Raw genomic sequence first — 22,065 nt, 5'->3', positions numbered from 1 at the left:
ACAAAACCTCACCTCTGTAGATTGAACAGCAACTTACAGCACCCTTGAGCCCTTGAAATTACGGTACAGCAGCCCTGCACGTATATGGAATGACAAAACAGGCCAAAATAGCTGCCCCAAAAGCCCGTTTTGACAGTCGAAAATGGCAAAATGAGAATTATTTGGGATTCTGCATTGAGTACCTCACTCTCATGCGTGCGTGCTCACACACACACACGCACTTTCTCTCTCTCTCTCTCAATGCCTTTGTAGCCAACTGCAGTTCAACATTATTTCTCCCTATTCCTTGACCCAAATGCCTCCCACCACAGATCCACACAGGGTACCCCACAAATAGCCCCGGGAGGCCCTGAACAAAATTGATCCCAAATTGTGAAGACGATAGATCTTGCTCTTGGTAACGCTTTCCTCTTTCAGCTTCCTGCTCCAAATTCCTTTCCCTGTCCCCCTTTGCTCTTTCACTGCCTTCCCCAAATATCCCATCACCCTGGGACTCGGTTCCCTGTCCAGGACCCTCAGCCATCCTCCACAGCCAGACCACTGCCCTGGCTTCCTCCTTCCTTCCCTTGCTTGCTGTGTAGTAGGTTTTCAATACACAATGACCGAGACCGTCGACCGTCTGACTAACTGAATGGCTGGTGTTAATCCAGCTCGTCGCCAGACCATGGAGCACAGGGATTAAAGGGTGCTCTGCTACTGACCAGCTGTGTGACCTTTGGCAAGGCACAACCCCTCTGTGCCTCTCTTCTCTAAAGCGGAGATGACAAAGTTTCCTTCTTCACTCAGCACAAGCCAAACATAACAGGTGCCTAATGAATGTTAGCTGTCCTTCTTGCCTTTATTATTAATCACACAGCTGGAATTTCTCGGAGGCATATGTTGGTTGCCATCAACCTAAATGTATTGAAGCGGTCAGTAAAAGAGGGGTGCCCCGTGTCCTAACCTGATTGTGCTATTTCTGTCACAGGACATTTTTAAAACAAAAGCAGAAACTTGTGCCTCTCCAGGGCAAATACTAGTGGACCCTAGAAACTATAGATGTTCCAGAAAACCAAAAGTATTTCTAAAACCCTCCTTGAATGAGGAGGCTGACTGGGACTGTCCCTGGACACATCAACCAGTATGTGGTCACCACAGCCACACCCCTCACGCCAAGCTCTGGCTTGGACAGTTACTTGCTGTGTGACCTTGAGAAAATGGCTTCACCTCTCTGAGCTTCAGTTTTGTCATCAGTAGAATGATAGCAGTCCTAATTAGTAGTTACCAGAGAATTAAATGAGGTAATCCAGGTAGAGTACTCACCGTAGTGCTAGGCCCAGAGAGAGTGCCCAGTCAGTGCCTGCCAATTAGATTAGTAATGGCCACTGGTAAGAAGCAGGGGCCGCCCGAGCTGTAGGGTTGGTGAGCTAGGGAGGGGCTGGGAGGCCAAAGGCCTACAGAGGCTGAAGGGAGGGGAGGGAGCACCTGGTGGGCATCAGCTGACCACTGAGAGGCCAGTGCAGCGTGGCTGGTAACACGTGGTCTAACGAGTTTCCTAGCAGGGGTCTCAGACTCCCTTTCCTGCACAGGCTCCAGGCAGACAAACTCTCCCCAATTCCTTCTGGGTCTGTACAAGCCTCTGCTTTCCTGGACCTGCCCCTCCTCCTCTCTTTCTAAAGGAAACCATGAGAATGATTGCCTGGTTTCTCGCCCTTGTGCCTGCCCCATCTCTTCAACACTGAGGTCCTGGTGCTACACAGTTGGCGGTGAATTAATTTGTCGGTTGGGTCTCAATGACCCAGGGTCTCTATGACTCAGCCAGTTCCCACGTGCCCAAAGCAGAAATCAGGCAGTACGGAGGGTCCAGAGCGAGAGCATGGGAAAGCACGTGAGGATGTGTGATGCTTAGTACACTGCAAAGCCAGGGGAGGCGAAGTGTGGATTTCACCCCTTGCTCTGATTCTTCTCCTGCTATCACTACACACCGTCCGGGTCTGACAGCCTCCTGGTTTGCCACCTGAGGTCCCTGCGTGGTGAATTTCCCCTCCGAGAGTGCCTCTCCCCACGGGGGCAGCAATTTTGTGCAGAGTGGACACACTGTTGATGCCAACAGTGAGCTTCTTAGTGATTAAGGAGAGGGAGGGGCCAAGGAACCTTGAGGGCACAGCTGGGCAGAGTAATTGGACCTCAGGGCAGCAAATGAAATTCCAGGTGGGCCAGTGCAAGGTAACATATCCTGGAAGGTGCAATTTAAGCCGCCTGTGCCCACTGTGCTGATGGGTTTTGAATTATGTGTAACCTCTGGGGGAAGGCATCGATGAATCACCGAGGACAGTTTAATGAAGATTTTGCTCAAGGTTTAGCTGCAGTCCAGACAGTGACTAGGGACCCGAGGGCTCGCTGAGGAGGGAGAGTGAGGGCTCACTCCGATGGGCAAGGGGTAGAGTGGCGGTTTAGGCTCACCTTGAAAGAGCTCAGTTTGGTCACCTTACTATACAACAATCACAGTGGCAATAGAAACAGTTTTGAAAGAAAGAAATGGTGTCACTTACTATGGTCATGGAAGGTAATTCAGTGAAAGGCTTCTCTCCTCCTAAATGGAAGCACTAACCTGAGTCCTCCTGCTAGAGAGGACGTAGTCAGATTTGATGAATCCCAATGAAAGAACTGTGCCCACCTCTTGACTTGCTCCCACCAGAATGCAACCCCCAAGGGAGGAGCAATGTCAGATCTATTTTATTTTTGTTTTGCCAGCATGTGACAGGGTGTAGGGCATAGAGCAAGGACTTAATAAGTGGACTTAGTTGGAAAAGTTTAAAAATGTTCTTTTAACTGACTAAGCATCATTTAATTCATTCAACAAACGCTATCATGCACTAGTATGTCTGAATACCAGATGCTAAGGATTCGGAGAGAAAATAATTAGGGTCATTGCCCTCGAGGAGCTCCATTCAGTGTTCTATATAACCACACATAGAACATTCTATGAAAAACATAAGATGGGCTGTAACATGAGCCAGGAGTCATGGAGACGAGGGGAAGGGACTTTCATCCTAAGCGCAGGGGAGCAAGGAGAAGGGCTGTTCACATAGGAAGTGGTCACGGGCTCAAAGTCACTATCCCTCTGCAATCTTCTGCCTGTGCTATTCAGACATAATGCCCAAGAAATGACGTTGGCTCACAGATGAAACCCAGCGGCATGTCTGTAAAAGTCTAAGGGGCTGAGGTGAGACAGCCAGAGACCAATCTGCTTCAAGGACCAGGCAGGCAGGCATGGAATTTCATGCAGAGGTGTCCTGTATTATTATGACTACAGCTGTTGAATGTTAGAACTCACTCTAACTCTCATGAGCCAGCCGCTTGCCACTTGTTCCTGTACAACGTGAAGAACACCTGGCTCTTTGCCTGCCTTCCTGAAGGGGCTAAGGCCCCTAGACTGTGCATTCACAAGGAGCAGGTGGAGTTAATACTGAATGGGGATGGGGTGGGCCGCTGTTACCCATCTATCACCGCCTCTCCCATTTCTCTACCCTCTAGGCGCTGTCCAATCCAAGGTCCTGCCCCTAGATTTCTTAGTTTTAGAGGGTCCAATTTCCTTTAAGACAAACCCAGCTCTCACTCTCTTAGATTCAGAGGGTCCAACAGTCTACAGTATCCCAGATTCCCTCTTGGAGTCAACAGCTTCCTGGACCCTGTAACTCCTTTCTGCCCGGCTTCTAAGCCCACCCCCGTATGCCCCTTTCCATCCTGCTCACACTCCCAGAGGAAGTCGTTCATCTCCAGACAGTGGAGTCCCAAGTGAGGTGCTGTTCCTGCCCTGGGGATGGCAGGGAGGGGGGCTGAGCACATGTGCGGACACCAAGACCTATAAGCTGAGCCAGCTGCTTCTCAAAGTCCAGCTGATTGGCCAATTGACAGATGTAGAAAACAGCCTAACTCAGAGTTTTAAGCATCTTATCTTAAAGATAATTGTAAAAACGGTGAGCGCTAAAACAATTAGCAAGAGTCTTACTTGCTTTATTGCCTTCTCATTTGAAATTAAGTAGGTTTGATTAAACTGGCTTTTTCAATTTAACTGTTTAAAATAATTGTGAACTAACAAGTTTTTATTTATCAGTCTCAGCTCAAAGTTGTGACAATCTAAGAATTAGTCAGTGATCCAAGTGGAAAGAAATTACAGTTTTATTTGTTTTTCCTCAGGGCATCATGGAAAAACACCAAATTAAATCAAACTATTCTTGTAATTTTTTCCCTCCCTCTCTCTCTCCATGGTGCAAGGCAATACGATTAGCTCTGCCACTAATTAGCTGGGTGACTTTGGGCAAGATGCTTAATTTTTCTGAGCCTTAATTTTCTCATACGTAAATGTATGAATTTGGCCTTAGTGAGGTGTAGGATCCTTTCCAGCTCCAAAATTATTTGTTTTAAATGAATTTCACCGCTCTCCCAGCCAGGCCTTTGCTCACATATTCAGCAGGTTCTGCCACTTGCTGTGTGTGAAAACCTCTTCACCTGCACAGGGCCTGGCTCTGATCTGCTCACTCACATACAGGAGCCGCTTTGCAAATTGGCCTCACAGCAGCTCCCCAGGAAGAAAAGGAACAGAAATCAAACACACTACAGAAATGTCTGTAGTTTTTTGGCTGCAGTCGTTCAGTGCGTCCGGTTCTTTAAAAAAAATAAAATTCCAACTGCCTTCAGTGCTTTTTGGAAAGAGCATAGTTGTTATTGTTTTGTTTTATTGTTTCACTCTAAATGCAAAAAACTCTGTGCTACAATGGGTAGTATTGAATCTATGAACAAAGCTCTTTCAAAGCAAGTTTTAGAGCAGAAATTAAGCAGCTTTCATACTGGGAGCCAGCCCTGGGGGTGACAGAGCCACCATCCTAATTCTTGTCACAGCCTCTGCACTTGGCGTGGTGGTTTGCACAGTGTAGGTGCATCTTTGAAATCTAGACTGACCCACCTTGTACGTTGTTCTGGATGCTCAGTGTGTTCCAAATAGTTGGACTTTCATATGGTTATATTATTCTAAGTTTTAATCACTGCATGTGAAAAAAAAGAATTATCCAAAAGTAAATTCCAAATTAAAAAGTAGAAGAAAATTTCTGAATACAGATCAAATTGCTTAAGGATGCTTAAGGGTTTGTAAAATTATTCTGTGATGCATCCAAGTTACCAATTCTGAACAGCTACCAAAGCTATTTATTTTCAAATAGATGATCTTGTTACCAAATTACTGTCAGCAAAATTATTTTTGAGAAAATCACCTGGAGTTAGATCATGAGAGCTGTCTTTAGAGAACTAAGAATATATACCATGAATCCACAGCCGAGTCTGGAAGAAAGGATTGAGAAGCTATTTGCCGCCTCCAAAGAATCTAGATAGTTCATGCTTATGGAGGACTTTCTTCGTGCCAGGTCCTCATCTGAGTGGATGACATGTAGTAACTCATTTAATCCTTCCAACAACCTATTAAGGTAATGACTATTATTGTCCTCATTTACAGATGAGGAAACCGAGACCCAATCACTGAACCATGATCACCAGCCAGGAAGTGGCAGAGCCTGAATTACAAACCCACGGGGGCTGACTCTAGAGCCCACTCTTTTTTAGTAACACCTTTATTGAAATGTAATTCACATGCCAGTAATTATAAAATTGTGTGGATGGACTTAAAATGTAGAAAGATATAATCTGTTTACAATAACAGCACAAAAAGCAGGGAAAATGGAGCGAAGTTTTCATATGTTATTGAAATTAAGTTGGTATTAATCTGAACTAGATTGTTTTAGGTTATGATGTTAATTGTAATCCCCAGGGAAACCACTAAGGAAAAAACTAAAAAATATGTAGTAAAAAGAAACAGAAAAAGAATTAAAATGGTACACTAGAAAATACCTATTTCCATAAAATAAGGAAGTAATGGAGGAATCGAGGAAGAAAAGAGACATATACAAATAGAAAGGAAATAGCAAAATGGCAGATGCCAATCTACTTATCAGTAATTACATTAAATGTTAATGGATCAAACATTAAGATTTGTTTGATGGCCTAACATGATCTATTCTGAAGAGTGTTCCATTTGCACTTGAGAATAATGTGTATTTTTCTGTTGTCGGGTGGGGTGTTTTATAGATGTCCATTAGGTCTAGGTGGTTTGCTGTGTTGTTCTAATCGTCTATTTCCTTGTGAATCTTCTACCTGCTTGTTCTGTCCATTATTGAAAGTGCAGTATTGAAATTTCCAACTTTTATTTGTTGAATTGTTTTTTGCTTGTTTTTATTGAAGAATAATTGACATATAATATTATGTTAGTTTCAGGTGTACAATATAATGATTCAATATTTGTCTATATCACAAAATGATCACGATAAATCTAGTTAACATCTATCCCCATACATAGTTACAAAATGTGTGTGTGTGTGTGTGTGTATGAGGAGGACTTTTAAGATATATTCTCTTAGCAACTTTCAAATATGCAATATAGTATTACTAACCATAGTCATCATGTTGTATATTAAATCCACATGACTTATTTATTTATTTATTTATTTTTTTTAAAGATTTTATTTTTCTCCTTTTTCTCCCCAAAGCCCTCCAGTACATAGTTGTATATTCTTCGTTGTGGGTCCTTCTAGTTGTGGCATGTGGGACGCTGTCTCAGCGTGGCTTGATGAGCAGTGCCATGTCCACGCCCAGGATTTGAACCAACGAAACACTGGGCCACCTGCAGCGGAGCGCGCGAACTTAACCACTCAGCCACAGGGCCAGCCCCACTTATTTATTTTTTAACTGGAAGTTTGTACCTTTTGGCACCCTTCACCCATTTTGCCCACCCTCCACCCACTGCTTCTGGTTGAACTGTAAAAATTGTCTGTTTCTTCCTTCAATTCTGTCAGTTTTGCCTCCGTGTATTTTGGGGCTCTGTTATTAGATACAGTATGTTAATGATTGTTCTGTCTTTCTGAAAGAATTATCCTTTTGTCATTATAAAATGTTCTTCTTTGTTTCTAGTAACAGTATTTGTCATAAAGTCTATTTTGTCTGATATAAATATAGCCACTCCAGCTTTCTTTTGGTTCTATTTGCATAGTATACCCTTTCCATCTTTTTACTTTGAAACTATTTGTATCTTGAACATAAAGTGCGTCTCTTGTGTACAGCATAGAGTTGAATCATGTTTTGTTATCCATCTTGCCAATCTCTGCCTTTTGATTAGATTGTTTAGTCTATTGACATTTAATGTAATTCCTGATAAGGAAGATTTACATTTGCCATTCTGCTATTTCCTTTCTATATAAATTGTCTTTTTTCTTCCTCTATTCCTCTTTTTCTTCCTTATTTTGTGTAAAATAGATATTTTCTAGTATACCATTTTAATTCTTTTTATGTTTCTTTTTACTGTACTTTTTTCAGTTTTTTTCTTAGTGGTTTCCCTGGGGATTACAATCAATATCATAACTTAAAACAGTCCAGTTCAGATTAATACCAACTTAATTTCAATATAAAAACTCTGTTCCATTACCTCTGCTTTTTGTGCTGTTATTGTGATATAAATTACATCTTTCTACTTTATAAGCCCATCAACATGATTTTATAGTTAGTGCTTCATGAAGTTGTCTTTAAAATCAGAGAAGGGAAGAGTTATAAACAAGTATATATTTATACTGTCTTTCCTATTTGTCTGCGTAATTACCTTTACCTTCTTTTTTCAAGTTAGTTTTGTTAGATATACAATTCTTAGTTAACAATTTTTTCTTTCAGCAGTTTGAATACATCATTGCACTGGCTTTTAGCTTCCATGGTTTCTGATGAGAAGTCAGTTGTAATCCTGTGGATGAGCCTTTGTACATAATGAATCATTTTTCTCATGCTATTTTCAAGATTTTCTCCTTGTCTTCAGCTTTTGACATTTTGACCATGAGGCATTTAGGTGTACATCTCTCTGAGTTTATCTTGTTTGGAGTTATTTTAACTTCGCAGATGTGTATATTAATGTCTGTCACCAAATTTGGAAAGTTTTCAGGTATTAATTCTTCAAATATTCTTTCTGTCCCCTTCTCTCTTTTCTTCCTTCAGGGAGTCTCATTATAATCATGTTGGTACATTTGATACTGTCCCACATGTCTCTGGAACTCTCTTCATTTTTCTTCATATTTTTTCTTCTGTTATTCAGACTGGATCATTTCAACTTACATTTTCAAATTCACTGATTCTTTCTTCTTTCTGCCTGCTCAAATATACTTTTGAGACTCTCTAGTGAATTTTTGAAATTTTTATCCAGTTATTGTACTTTTCAGTTCCATAATTTCTGCTTATTTCCTTTTCATAATTTCTATCATTTCATTGATATCCTCTATTCTGTTAGACATCACTCTCATGGTTTCCTTTAGTTCTTTGAACATGTTTATAATAGCTGATTTAAAATCTTGGTCTAGTAAGCCCAATATCATGGTTTGCTCAGTGATAGTTTCTCTTAACTTCTTTTTTTTCTGTTTAGGGGGCCATACTTTTTGTGTTTTGTAATTTTTGTTAAAAACTGGACATTTTAAATAACATATTGTAGTAGCTCTGTAAATCAGATTTCCAGCTCACAGAGTCTGTTGTTGATGTTTGTTTTTGTTGTCACTGCTGTTTATTTGTTTAGCGACTTTCCTGGACTAATTCTGTAAAGTCTGTATTCTTTATCATGTGTGGCCACTGAAGTCTCTGCTGGGTTAGCTTAGTGGTCAACTAACAATTGGACAGAGATTTCCTTAAATACCTTGAATCAACAGGTCACTAGCCTTACCAAGGAGTTCTGTGTGTGTGTTGGGGTTATGTCTTCAATGCTCCAGCAGGAAGTGTACAGTTCTGCTGGAGCCTTCACTTCCTGCTTGCACAGAGACTCAAGGTCAGCCAGAAGTAAGAGATTAGGACCTTCTTGGGGCCTTCCTAGACATGCTTACAGCCCTGCACATGTTCATGGCCCTCTAAACTCTCAGGAGTATGTCAGAGTTATTCAAAGCCCCCTATGGACATCTCAGGCTCTAGGCTTTACTTTTAAGATTTTTGATGCAACATTTTATTATCCTCAACTGGTGTCACCCATTCAGGCAGCTGATGTTAAACAATTGCTTCTAACTGTTTTTGAAAAACATCCTATGAATAGGGCTATTTGCACAGACTGAGCTCTGAATCAGATCAAATAAAAATAAGCTCTGAGAGTGGAGCTTTTCACAGAGCTGCCAGACAGGTTAAATAGTGATAATTCTTTGGAGATGGGGCTTTTTTAGTTTTTGTTTAAAGAATGGAACCTGAGCTCTGAGCTAACATCTGTGGCCATTCTTTCTTTTTTTTCTTTTCTTCTCCTTCTTCTCCCCAAAGCCCCCAAGTACATAGTTGCAGGTCCTTCTGGTTGTGCTATGTGGGACACCACTTCAGCATGGCCTGATGAGTGGTGCCATGTCTGCACCCAGGATCCAAACCAGTGAAACCCTGGGCCACTGAAGCAGAACAGGCAAACTTAACCACTCAACCATGGGGCCAGCCCCGGAGATGGGAGGCTTTTAGGGAATTCAAACACATTTTCTCCTCTTCATTCATTGCTAGGCTGCAAGTTTTTATAGCTATCATAGTTGTGAGGCTGTTGGCTTTCAAGACTACTGTGGAGCTATGGAGTGGGGTGTGGGAATAAGGCAAATTAAAATGCCACAAAGCTCCCCATTCTTACTGACATGCATTTGTTTTTATTAAATAAGTCCTCCTAGGATTGTCGTAAGTCCTTGGTTCATTTCCAGAGTTCTGGAATTTTCTGGCTTTGGTCACATTTGCTAGTGTCCTCATTGTTTATATGGAGGAGCAGGATTTTGGAGGTCCTGATTCTGCCGTTCTGGAAGTGTTTCCCCAGAGCACGTTCTTAACCACTATACAAGTGGTTCCAAATTTGGGGTCTACCACACCTCTTGAGGGTTTTACATTTTGTAGGAATATTTTGGTATCTAGTATTATCTTCCTGACATATATCTGTTGAAACACATATTATTTTGTGTATATCCTTTTTTTCCTCCATTTCTTCTCTAAATTATAGGGGCTTATATTGATCTTTTAGAAATTATGTGTGTAGAAAGCTATCTATGGGTTTCATTTCAGTATAATAAAGGGGTGTTACAAAATATTTGTTTTAAAACTAGGAAGTGGCGTTGTTTTCTGAAGGTTGAAAATCACTGCACTAGACTCTCCTCCTGTTCTCATCATACACCCACCCTAGTCCCGAGGCTAGAATATCTCCAAAGAGGCGTGCAGTCCCTCTTCGACTTCAGTCCCACCTGAGAGTGAACAAGAGGGCGTTCAGGAGGTAAAATTCAGAGGTCATTACAAATACCTCTCAGGCAGTTAGAGTGGAAGAGAAAGAAGGAGGCATCTGATAAGCCACACAGAAAACAGTAAGGTATTTTTCATAAGAAAAATTTCATGTTTTGATTAATCATAAATTCTACTTAAAAGAGTCATCATGTTCACATTCAAAGCTTCCAGTTTTCAAATAATTAGAAGCTAATAAAGTATCCACCACCTAAGCTACACTGAGTATAATTTCATATCTTTTGATGATTAATAACACCTCTGGAAAAGCTTCATATAAATAAGAGCTATCAAACTTAGAACATGATTCTCATATACAGCTTTATAATGCAAAATAGTACTTTGGTACCTACTGAGACTGTTGGTTGTATTTTCTAACAAATCCCTTCAATAAGCATGGATGAACTTGGCCAGAATTTATTACAGAAAGTTTTTATACATTAGAGTTAGCCAAACAAGTATTTTCAAAATCCAATCTTTTCTTCATTTGCAGGCAGGATATCAGTTCCTAATATGCTATTCCAGAGAGAGTGGTAAAGGGGGATGGCGTCTTATTTTCAAAATGAATCCAGCAGAGAGGACCCAGCAGAGTTACAGAGGGCCTTTTGCTATGTAGTAAGGGGAAATACAGCTCTTGTGGGTGGTGGCATCTACTTCCCGAGCATTTAGGGAGTTGTTTGCCTATGTGTTTGTTTTGTTTTTGCCAAATTTAGGTTCATTCTCTCATTTTCTGGTGCTGCAATGAAAAAATAAAACAGGTAATCAAAACAGGGGAGGCTATCAAAAGATCATTCCTTAATTTTCTAAAAATCCTTGTTAATAAAGCTGCTGTAAAATTCTCTGAATAAATATTCAAGAAATCAGTACCCGGGAGCTTAAGAAGAGAGTGGAAAGGCTGTATTCTCAAGACTAAGGAAAGACACACTCCCAGAAAACTTTGTAAATAGAAACAAACTTGTTAAGTACTATTGCACTGTGTATGTAATTGAATATTTCTGGGCTGGCGTTTATCCAGAATGCTAACCAGCATTTAGAATGAGCATCTTTTCTGATTGACTGCAGCTTCCAATTGCTTCATGTCTGTATCTGAGCAGTTCTTAATTACTTTGATCATCACTCCCACTATAAATACACCTCATAGTTTTATTTTGGGAGTTACAGCACATCTGCAAGCCCACCCTTCATCTTCAACCCCCTCGATTGGGGTCTCTTGTGCTACAGCAGATTGTGCTTAAGCTGTGACTTCTCATAGAGCGTCGTAAGACCCCTACCCTGCACAGAATAAGCGAAAATAAACACCTTCATTGCTTCTCTTTTTTCTTGGTGAGCAATTGGTTCCTCCAGGGAGGACTGACCTGGTTTCCCCCTGATTGGACCTCTGGCCTTTGACCGACATGACCACAGAGAGACTCTAAATACCCTTCCTGGTTTCAGCGCTTCAACAGCCCTGAACAATGAACAGCTGCATTCCGAAACAGTGTGGTGCTCCCAGCTCCCAGCTCCATAGGTGATTCCTCCAGCATGCCTCCCTTCCTCTGAATAATTCCTTATTCTCATCTTACTTCATTATCTTTCCGAACTCACAAGTTTTTTTCTCGGTCCAAGCTTTCATTTCCACTTTGGAATGTCTTGTTAGACAAGCCTCAGAGTCCACCAACTTGTGCCCCCTTCTTTCCAACAGCTCCACCCCACCTCGTCCCTGCCGCCACTGGAAGGGCCAGAGTTTAACAATTCCAGGGGGTGCTGTCATTTTCGTCACCAACATCATTGTCCTTATCAGGAATCTATCAGCCGAGCCAGAGAGGTGTGACCTCACCCATGTGCTACAAACACACTAGCAATTCGCAAGATAGACAAATGCCTTCCTCCCACCCCCTGCCATTCTCAAAATAAGAGAATTCAAACACTTGGTTTACGTTTGAAGTCGGTCCAAAACATCTCCTCCAGGGCTTTCTCTCCATCTTATTTGTGCTCTCCTGCGAGCTCTAACGAGGCTGCAGAAACCAAGGTACAAGCCCTTCATCTCCTTCTTTTAGGGTCTCTTTTTCTCTGAAACCTTTCTGGACAGATTGTAAATGGGATGACCTGTGGAGTGTTTGAGCAATTAGCCAAGTTAAAGGCAGTAAAGGACTCCTTGCCTAAACTATCCACTTTCTTTACTTTGAACATACAGCACACAGAGCCGCGAAGTCCATCGTGGCATCAGCCATATTCTCTGTCCTCTTCTCCTGCATCCCGTGGGCTCTTGCAACTCTGGATGTGACCTTAGCCCGCTGTTTTCTTAAGCATTCTTTAATATGTCTCTTTGCATATTGTATTCATTTTTTTAAGCTGCATAGCAAATTACCAAAAACTTAGCATCTTAAAACAACACAAATGTGTTATCAAAGAGTTTCTGTGAGTCAGGAGTTTGGGCTCAGGTTAACTGGGCCCTCTGCTCAGGGTCTCAGATGATGGCAATCAAAGTGTTAGCTGGACTGTCGTCCCACCTGATGCTCAGGGCTCGCTTCCAAGCTCATTGAGGTTCTTTGAAGAATTCACTGCCTTGCAGCTGTAGAACTCATGAAAGGCCCTCACCTTCTTCAAGGCCAGCGGGAGAATGTCTCTGCTGCTTTGAATCTGTGGCTTGCTCTGTCCCTGACCTCAGACGAGACCCAGATTTAAAGGGTTCACCTGATTAGGTCAGGCCCACTCTGATAATCTCCCTTTTAATTAACCCAAACTCACAGATTAATTACCTTAATTACAACTACAAAATCCTCTTTGCCATGTAAAGTAACATAATCACAAGAGTGAGATTTCATCCTATTCATAGATTTCACCCACATTCAAAAGGAGGGAATTATACAAGGGTGAAGGTCATTTAAAATTCTGCCTTCTACACATGTGTACATACCCAATGAACACATACAGTGTACGTGGTGTTCCGTAGTGTGACTTTAAAAAAATTAATATGCCATAGACATCTTTCCTGCCTCCTAAATATAGATCTGCATTTTTATGGCTGAATAGAATTCTATTTTGTATTTCAAAATAATTGATCACGTATTGGACAGTCGGCTGTTTCCAATTTTTCCTTCTTACAAATTATGCAAGGATGAGCATTCTTATGTGCTGTCTTTGCATTTGTGTGATTATTTCCTCTGTACAAATTCCAGGGAAAGGGGTTTACTGAATCAAAGGATAAACTAAACCAATGCGGCGATGTCCCGTCAAGGGCCCCCAGCCGTGCAGGGCGCTTTTTCCTAGTGAGGCTCCGCCTTGGGCAAAGAGTCTCTGGGTCCTTCGTACTAATACTGCTGAATTATTAGCATCCTTGAAAGGAGTCCTAGAAATCGCCAGCTGTCACTGCAGGAAACACACAGGAAGTAACATAAAGCAAAGATGTGTTCTTCACTTGGCATCTCCATCATTATACCCCCATGAAAACTATTTCCAACGTGATTAAATAACTCTCAATGAAATGGGGGCTTTATTTTAATTTCTACACTGCTTCTTTAGAAAGAAACAACAAGGGGACTCATAACTTCGGAGTTTTATAGTTCTTCTAACTTTAAAGGGACATTGTACATTTTGATGGTATAGTGGGAAGTCAGGTTTCAAATGAAGATTCTCAGAAAATATAAAACCGTGAATCTTAAAAACAAACAAACAAACAAAGGTTTAATGACACCTGCCTTGTTAGGAGATGTCCTTGCCTTTCAACCAACAAATACTTTATGAGCTCTTCCTTAGAGCCAGCTCTAGTGGCTGGGAATGTGATGGTGAGCAAGGCAGAGCCCCAAAAGTGAACCCACACACTCTAAAAATGCCTGATGGACCCGCAAGACGAAAATAGAAAGACTGTTACAGACCTATATAAAGACGCTTTAAAATAAGAAATAATCTTTCAGGAAACATCTATACTTCCCAACGTGGAGAGTAGGTAAATGGAATTCAGAAACGTCTGTAAATATTAGCCCCTTTCATGAGCCCCTCCCGCAGTACAAACCTTCTCTTCCTCCTTCACTCAGTCTTAGTAAATGGAACCATCATACAGCCCAGGAAAGTCTTCCCCAACTCATCCTGTTCTTTCCCATGATGGCTTCTCTTCCTCTCCACACGGAGGGAGAGTAACTTAACTCAGGCTCCCATCTTGCCTCCCCACCCATCTTCCACAAATACAGATTTGCACATTTAACTTGCTCAAAGATAAAGCCTAAATATTTAACTCGGGATGAAAAGATCTCACACTGTCATCCTCCCCTATAGCATAGCTCAGTGGTTAAGAGAATGGGCCCTGGAGCTTTATTGCTAACTAGCTGTGTGACCTCAGGCAAGATTGTTAACTTCTCCATGCTTCAATTTCCTCCCTTGTAAACTGGGGATAATAATAATAGCACCTTTCTCATAAGGTGGGAACATCAGCTGTGATAATATACCTAAGGTTTTAGAACAGTGCCTGGCACATAGTACGCACTATGTGTGTTTGTCAGTTTTGTGATGTACTGCCCACCCTCACCTGCCATCCCTCTTTTTCTCCCACGTACACAAATATGAAAGCATGCTACCATCCAGCCACAGTGAACAGTGTGCAGTTCCCCAAACACACCGTGCTGGCTATGCCAGGCCTCCTTAACTTCGTCCTGACTCCTTTTGGTGACCTGCTAAGCTCCAATGTATTTTTCAGGACTCAGTTCAGGTGTCGCTTCCGCTGTGAAGCCTTCCCTCATGTCCTGAGTTTCCCCACTGAGACCCCATTGCACCCCAAATGGATTTCCACTGTAGCATGCACCACTTCAATTAATTATTTTTAAAAATCTGAGAGTTACCATTTTTGAGCATTTAACACATGCCAGGCCCTGTTCTAAATGCTTTACGTGTATGACCTTGTTTAAGCCTCACAGCAAACCTGCGAAGTGTTTTAACCATTGGTTTACCTGTTTGTCGTTCCTCCTGGATTGTGAGGCTCTTTATGAGCAGAAATCTGTGTCTTGATCATTGTCGGGTCTCTAGCACCTAGTATGGGGTCTGGTGCATAACGGGTACATAGTTAAATTAACACCTCTGAATTGAACCAATCAAAAACAAGCTAAATTCAGAGAGAGATGGGAACATGCACAAATTACCGACATTGAAGGACATTGAGGGAAAGGACGGATGGTGGCTGGATCTAAAATTCATCAGTGCTATGAACAAAGACTGCTGTAACTACCTCAGCCCACCATTAAATTGTTATTACTGTATGAATATTTTCTATAGTGCAGACGGGTTAATGTGCTCTCATTTGTTTCTGTACTGTCGTATAATTTCGGGTCTTTCCAAGGACATAATAATGCAATTCACGATGACATTTTATTCCATGCTCTTGCCTCAAGGGTCACATGCAAAGTTCTAAAAAGTTTTGCATGATCCTTGGCTCATGGGTTGCCCACCTTTGATAAAGGGTAAAGAGACACTCACCCTGACAACCTTTTCTTTTTGTTGAACACCAAATGGAAATTTGCCACAAATTATAGACAATTATAGTCAGAAGTTAATGTTGTAGTTTCTATGGCAATGATCTAAGCCCATAAACACAAGCATTTTATTGCTTGTTACAAAGGGATATGCTTTTTATAAATCTAATATATATAAATATAAAAGAAACGCAAAGATACGTGTATTTTAGTTTCAATTAACTTTTCTCCCCACCCCTTTAGCATGTGGTAAGTTCTGTTTTATTAGGCAGCAGAAAATAGTTAAGATCAAAATTGTTGAATGCGCTGATTAGAATGTTTCTGGGTGGCCTTAAAGCTGATGACGGTGGGGAAAAAGCAATGTCCAGCCATGTGAGGGCCCCCAGGGGATGCCAATGGGAGTTGACCTACCCAGCAAACTCAAGTCTGGAGCCCTAGGATATCTCTGGGAGTCCTCAATTTAGCTTAATCCATTCCAATAATTTTGGGAGAGCATATCCACGGGATTTTGAGCCACTTTTTAATTTCTTGGATCATGAATATGATGGAAAGGTTAATCTCTTTGGGGCCCTGTTTTCTAAGGAACTACCACTGCTGGAATGAAGCCTGGATGACAAGGCCTGATCTTCCCGTTGGATTCGGAGGTTGGCAGGTCGTGGACAGCACCCCCCAGGAAAACAGTGATGGTAAAACTGCTTCCTCCCCCGGGGAAATTGTTTCACTGCCCGTATTTGTTTTGCTTTTGTGGTCGCATTTGATATGGGAAACACTCCCAGGGGGAACCAACATCGGAAGGGTGCTTTCTGGGGACACGTATAGTATTACCTACCTGCCAATCAGGTTTCATTTCATCTCAATCGTCAGCTTTACTCTGATTATTTTATAACTTTTAGAAAAAGAGCATAAAACTTAGCATATATAATTCATCTACTCTTGCTTTGAAAAGCAGTTTTGAAGACAAGAGAAAAAAATATCTGTGTAAGCACTTTTGCTAGCCTATAAAACATAATTCAGTTCTCCCTTATACACAGTGATAAGAGACAAGGCAATACAGAAAATGAAAAACTCGAAAAATAATTACAGATCATCCTTTAAATTGTTGTTTTCCCAGAACCTTATTTCTTTTTATGTTGTGTGATTGCTTTCAAAACTTGAGTATGTGAGTATTCGTCGTCTCACTTGCGAACGATGCTGAGCGGTGAGTGGCAGCTGTGACTTCCCCCAGATTTTTACAAAATCGCATCACAAGCCTCCATTTCTCTTTAATATGATGATGAAAATCAGTGGCGTAGGGCCATTTTTGTTTATTTCCTCAGGCGTTGATATGAGGTATTGATGTGTGTATATATACACACATATATAAACATTCATTACATATGCATAAAAGGATCTTAGTGTAATATTGGATTTTAAAGGAGAAAGATAACACTTTCTGTGTTCCGGATAATATATGTAATGAGGAGACTTCATAATTGACTGAAGGCAGTCAATCTCTTCTTAACTGGAGAAAGCTGGTTAAAATTTAAAGAACTTTGTAAAGGTGAACATGAGCCTAATGGCTTCCCAAATGCATGTTGGGCTTCGGGTCGATGCGTGTGGGTAATGTCCAAATGCTCCAGTTGAACTTGGCATGCGTCCTTAATGTCCAAAAGCAAAAGTCAAGACAAACAAAAAACAACATAACCACTGAGGACACACTGCCATTTCCAACATTCCAGACCCCCGTTGTAAAAGGATAAATGCCACGTTAGCCAGCAGCTTGGCACACACACCTGAGCATGTGTTTGTAGGAGGAAGAATAGATGCAAGAATGGTGATGCCCTGTATTTATTTCACGGTTCCAAATTTTGGTTTGAGGAGGCGTTTCCAACAAACCCTTTTAATTACACACATTGGTGATCTGCCTTCTCTGGTCGTGGAAAGCATTTAGGCCAAATCAGTGATAAAGTTGAGGAACATGTGTTTCTGCAGAGCCGCCTCAGTGCTGTGACCTGTCCTGTATCTGGACAGAATTGAAGAAAACAAACTCATGCTCTCCTTCCTCTGTGTGATGCAGGGATGTATCGGTGTGGCCCGGCCTCCGTTCAAGCCCTTAAGCATGGTCACATTTGCTTCCAGTTTGATGCACCCTTTGTTTTTGCAGAGGTGAGTGGGAAGCTGGGGGAAGGTGCTGCTTTCCTCCCCAACCTCTTACACGTTAAAGAATAAGGTCCTGGGTTCTTCTAAATTTCCTGGGTACATGGTGATGCTTTGTGTTTGCGAAGTTAGCCAGACATCATTCCAGGCTCCAGGCTCTTAATCCTAAATGCAGTTCTAACTTAGCATTCTTACCTTGGTGTTTTGAGATTTTTTTCCCCTCAAAAGTAATTGCTTTACTAACTTTAGCTTAGTTCTCTGCACCCGTGAAGTAGGTATCAACTGCTCTGAGAAATTAAGTGACTAAATGAGTTACTCAATTAAAAATTGGTGGACACGGTCCTTGAATTGAAATTTGAGTGTGCTACTTCACTGCGAGGCTAGCCCAGCAATCATGTAAAACAAAATCGAAACCGTGGTCTCAGTCCATGCAATCCATTTCTTGCCATTCCAGGTCCTCCTCCTACCGGGGAGGGAGCACAGAGCTGCTGGAACAGGGAGGGGAGAGGAAGAGAGCTGGAAGGCAACACACTTTAAGAGCTGATGGGAACACTCTGGTACAGGATCTGAAATTCTAGAACTGGACAGGGGCTGGAACCAGAGGAGGCCATTAAAGGACACTCCAAGGAGAGCTCTGAAAAGCAGGGAGGCTGCTGGGCATACGGGGGCTGGTAGAGAGATATATGAGAGGCTGAGAGATGGGATTTACCCTAGTGTAGTTTCACCAGTAAACACACTGAAATAATATCTATCGTGTACTGAGTTCTTCCTATATAATCACTTTGCCTACCATTTGATGCTGTTAGCTACCCTTTAAAGTGGGTATTATAATTCTTCCCATTTTATAGAAAAGAAAGTTGAGGCAAAGAGTGGTTAAACAACTTTTCCGCAACTACAAGACTAATAAATACTAGTGCTAAGATTTAAAGCCAGGCAGGCACCTGAGCTCATGCTCATAACCACCACACTCCATCACTACACTAGAATGAGGAAATGTCCATTACTAAAGTGCATCAGGCACTGTGCTGGGGGGAATTCAGAAGCCTATGTCCTTTGAGAAACTCGATTCTTGATGGCAGGCGGCAATACATAAACACATCAAAAAGTAAATAAAAATAATACAACATACTGTGGAATAGTTGTCAGATGAGCAATGCAGGTGATAAATGATCTGCATTCATACATTCAGATTCATTAACTGACAAATATGGGGCAGGAACTGAAATAGGATAGCAAAGGCCATAAGACGCTGTCTAGGGAGGGAGGGTGACTTGGGAACAGACAGTAATGACACCTGCACGACAGCCACTAAGATGAGCAGAGTATCGGAGGAGCACATGGAAGGAGGGTCAGGTGTGCTCCCGGAGGGATGGTGCCAGAACTGAGTCTTGAGGGACGATTAGTAGTTATCCAGGCAAACGGGGTAAGAAAGAAGCCTGGGGAAGGAAAGAATTTGAGTCAGAGAAGACAAGTTGAGCTTCTGAACGGTGAGTAAGGGCACTTGAAAGCTACGCAGCCTCATGAAAAGTGAGGCGCCCGGGGTGTCAGAAGATGGCAGCTGAAGGAACTAGACATGGAGACCCTGTGTCCTGAGAAATGGGCATGTGGTCCTGTAAACGAGGGAATTACCACGGGGAGGGACATGAGCCTTGTGGAGCGCAGACTGGGTGGGAAGGCCGCTGAGGCAGGGAGACCAACTAGAAGGCTGTGGCATTATTCCATGCCAGAGGGAGTGAGGACCCGAACGAGACAAACGGCAATAGCAGGGGGAAGAGGAGGCAGGATTGAGATGTTTAGGAAGTAAAATTAACATAAATATTTAGACAGCAAAACCAGAAACTGGAAATACACAAAAGGAGCGGTGTTTCTTCCACCGTACCAATACAGTTTCTAGAAGCCTTGTGAGAACAAGCATAGTGTATGTGGAATTTTATCCCCTTGAACTCACTTTGGGATTTGAAGATTTATCCAAACCTCCGCAGTTGCCATCTGACAGTTTATGATGCTACGGGAACCTCTTAATGGGAAATCACTCTAAAATTCACAAAGCCTTGTTTTTATTTTTTTATTACGTTTTATTGCTGCAAAGAAGGAGAGAGAAAGAACCCACCCTCCAAGAGCGAATTGCCTAATAGCTGTTAATGCAAACGCTTTTTGCTATTATTAAATATAGATTGGGGTGTTACGAATGCCATCAGGAATTGCAGATTATAATTACTCCTCTCACCGCTGCAGACTTGTCTGACAGAGTGTACAATTTATTGCTTTGGCTTGGGCTGAGCTCCAGGGCTGAGCCATTTATAAGAGATGGTGGAGCTATTGAAAAGTGCATGAGGAATCTTTTCTCAAGAGTGCCTAAAGTAGGACCCCCATGGGGGACATCTATTTAACTTTAATGAGAGTCTACATGACTGAGGTTGTAGGCTGTGTCCTCTCTTCCTTTTCCCACGTCCTTGCTGCATAAGCTTGCCTCTCACGGCTCCAGGTACGTCAGTGGAAGCCTGCCTTCTCTTGCCTCTCAGCATGCTGCATTTCTTGGTCATTCCTTACTCATTTCCGGGCCAGGTCAAGCACCATGTTTAATTGACTTTTTTTGGTCTTCTCAGGGCCTTGGTCCCCTTTAGTGAAAGCAGAACCAAAAATAAGAGGAGTTTGCATGGAAAGCATCCAACCTCTGACCCTTTTCCTCTCCTCCTCTATTGTGGAAACTTACCCTTCACATTTCTAGATTTTTTTCCAGGGCTTGAAGCTTCTTTCTCTACCCTCCTCCCTTCTCATGCCCTCAGGGCTGTGGTGAGTTTCTCAGTTCTGGAGGCCCATCTGCCTTTCCCTCCCCAACTCCCGGTGCCCTGTGGCTTCTAAAGAGGTGAGAAGAGAGCAGCATGGCTCTAAGTGTCTGGAGTTGTCTGAATTCCTGCGCTCAGGAAGCACTCAGGAGTTGCTGTTTCTCTTCTATTTTGGCTTCTTCTAATTGGCTCCGTTGCCCTCTTCACACCATCCCACCCCAAACTCACATACACACACACACACATACACACATACATGTGCGCACACACTCACACACACACTCCTGCCTTCTCTCCCTGGCCCTGAGCTGGTTTCTGCAGCAGCGTTGACTGCCCCCTAGGGCCACAGTAACCACCCTATTGCTCCAGAAGCCGCGCCTTCCCCAGCTCTGGGCCAGCAGTTCTCTATATACAAACTGTGCGGATGCTTCTCTGCAGATTCTTTGTTCTCAATTCAAAGTTGTTTATTTTGCTACCACTTATTAGATGCAACTCATTTGATAGCATCTCCTATTCTGATCTAAAATTATTCATCCATTCGTTCAAATAACATATAAAACTTTGGAATCATCTTGGCTTCTCTTCTTAATCTTCCTCGTGCATCTTATCAGAAATACCTCCAAAAACTATCATTCATCCAGCCACATCGATGATCTCCATCATTACCGCCTCTGAGCTCTGTACAGCACTGAGTTCTCAGAAGTTGCCTCCTAACTCACCCCCCCTTACCCCTTTCCTGCCTATTGTTCAGAAATCAGCCAAAATTATCCAATAAAAATGTAAAGAAAAACATGTCACTCCCCTGCCCGCAACCTTCTAATGGATTCCCACCACCTTTACAATAAAATTGAGCATAAATCTTTACAAGGTTCTGTGTGATCTGGCCCTTGGTTTTCCTCCCACCCCCATCCCTTGCTCATTTCCTTCAAACCATACTGACGTTCTTACTCTTCTGGAAACATCCAAACATGCTCTTGTTTCAGGGTCTCTACATATACTGTTCTTTTTGCTAGAAAAGCTCTCCCCTACCCTCCAGCCCACTTTGCATGTCTGTTCTCTCATTGCATCCAGGTCTCTGCTCGGGTCACCTCTTCAAAGAGGCCCTCTGTCACCCCACCCCCCATCTAAAATATCACCTCCTGCCCTGTTGTTTTTATCCTTCTACCTTGCTTTAGTGTTATTATTTCTCTCCTTTCTAGAATATAAGCTCCATGAATGTAGGCTCTGTTGGATCCTCATTGCTGGAAGCAAGTTCTGGCACAGAGTAGTCATGAAGAAATACTTGCTGAAGGAATTAATGAAGGAATGAAGGAATGAATGGATCAGGCAAACAAAAGCTGCTGCAGTGTATACTGCTAAGAACAGTATCTCATGGACATGGG

General features: G+C 42.3%; 1 protein-coding gene across 1 annotated transcript in view; it reads left to right on the top strand.

The window, feature by feature from the left end:
- Window positions 1-22,065, top strand: part of F13A1 (coagulation factor XIII A chain) — a 156,080-nt gene that overhangs the window by 94,309 nt on the left and 39,706 nt on the right. Inside the window, exons 9-10 of the mRNA XM_008534975.2 lie at window positions 16,344-16,447; window positions 17,818-17,906. Coding sequence (XP_008533197.2) covers window positions 16,344-16,447; window positions 17,818-17,906 — 193 coding nt within the window. The remainder of the gene's footprint in view (window positions 1-16,343; window positions 16,448-17,817; window positions 17,907-22,065) is intronic.

Source organism: Equus przewalskii, chromosome 19 (assembly GCF_037783145.1).
Source record: "Equus przewalskii isolate Varuska chromosome 19, EquPr2, whole genome shotgun sequence".
Lineage (NCBI taxonomy): Eukaryota > Metazoa > Chordata > Mammalia > Perissodactyla > Equidae > Equus > Equus przewalskii.
The sequence above is the reverse complement of the archived record's forward strand: the minus strand, read 5'-3'. Positions and strand labels throughout refer to the sequence as shown.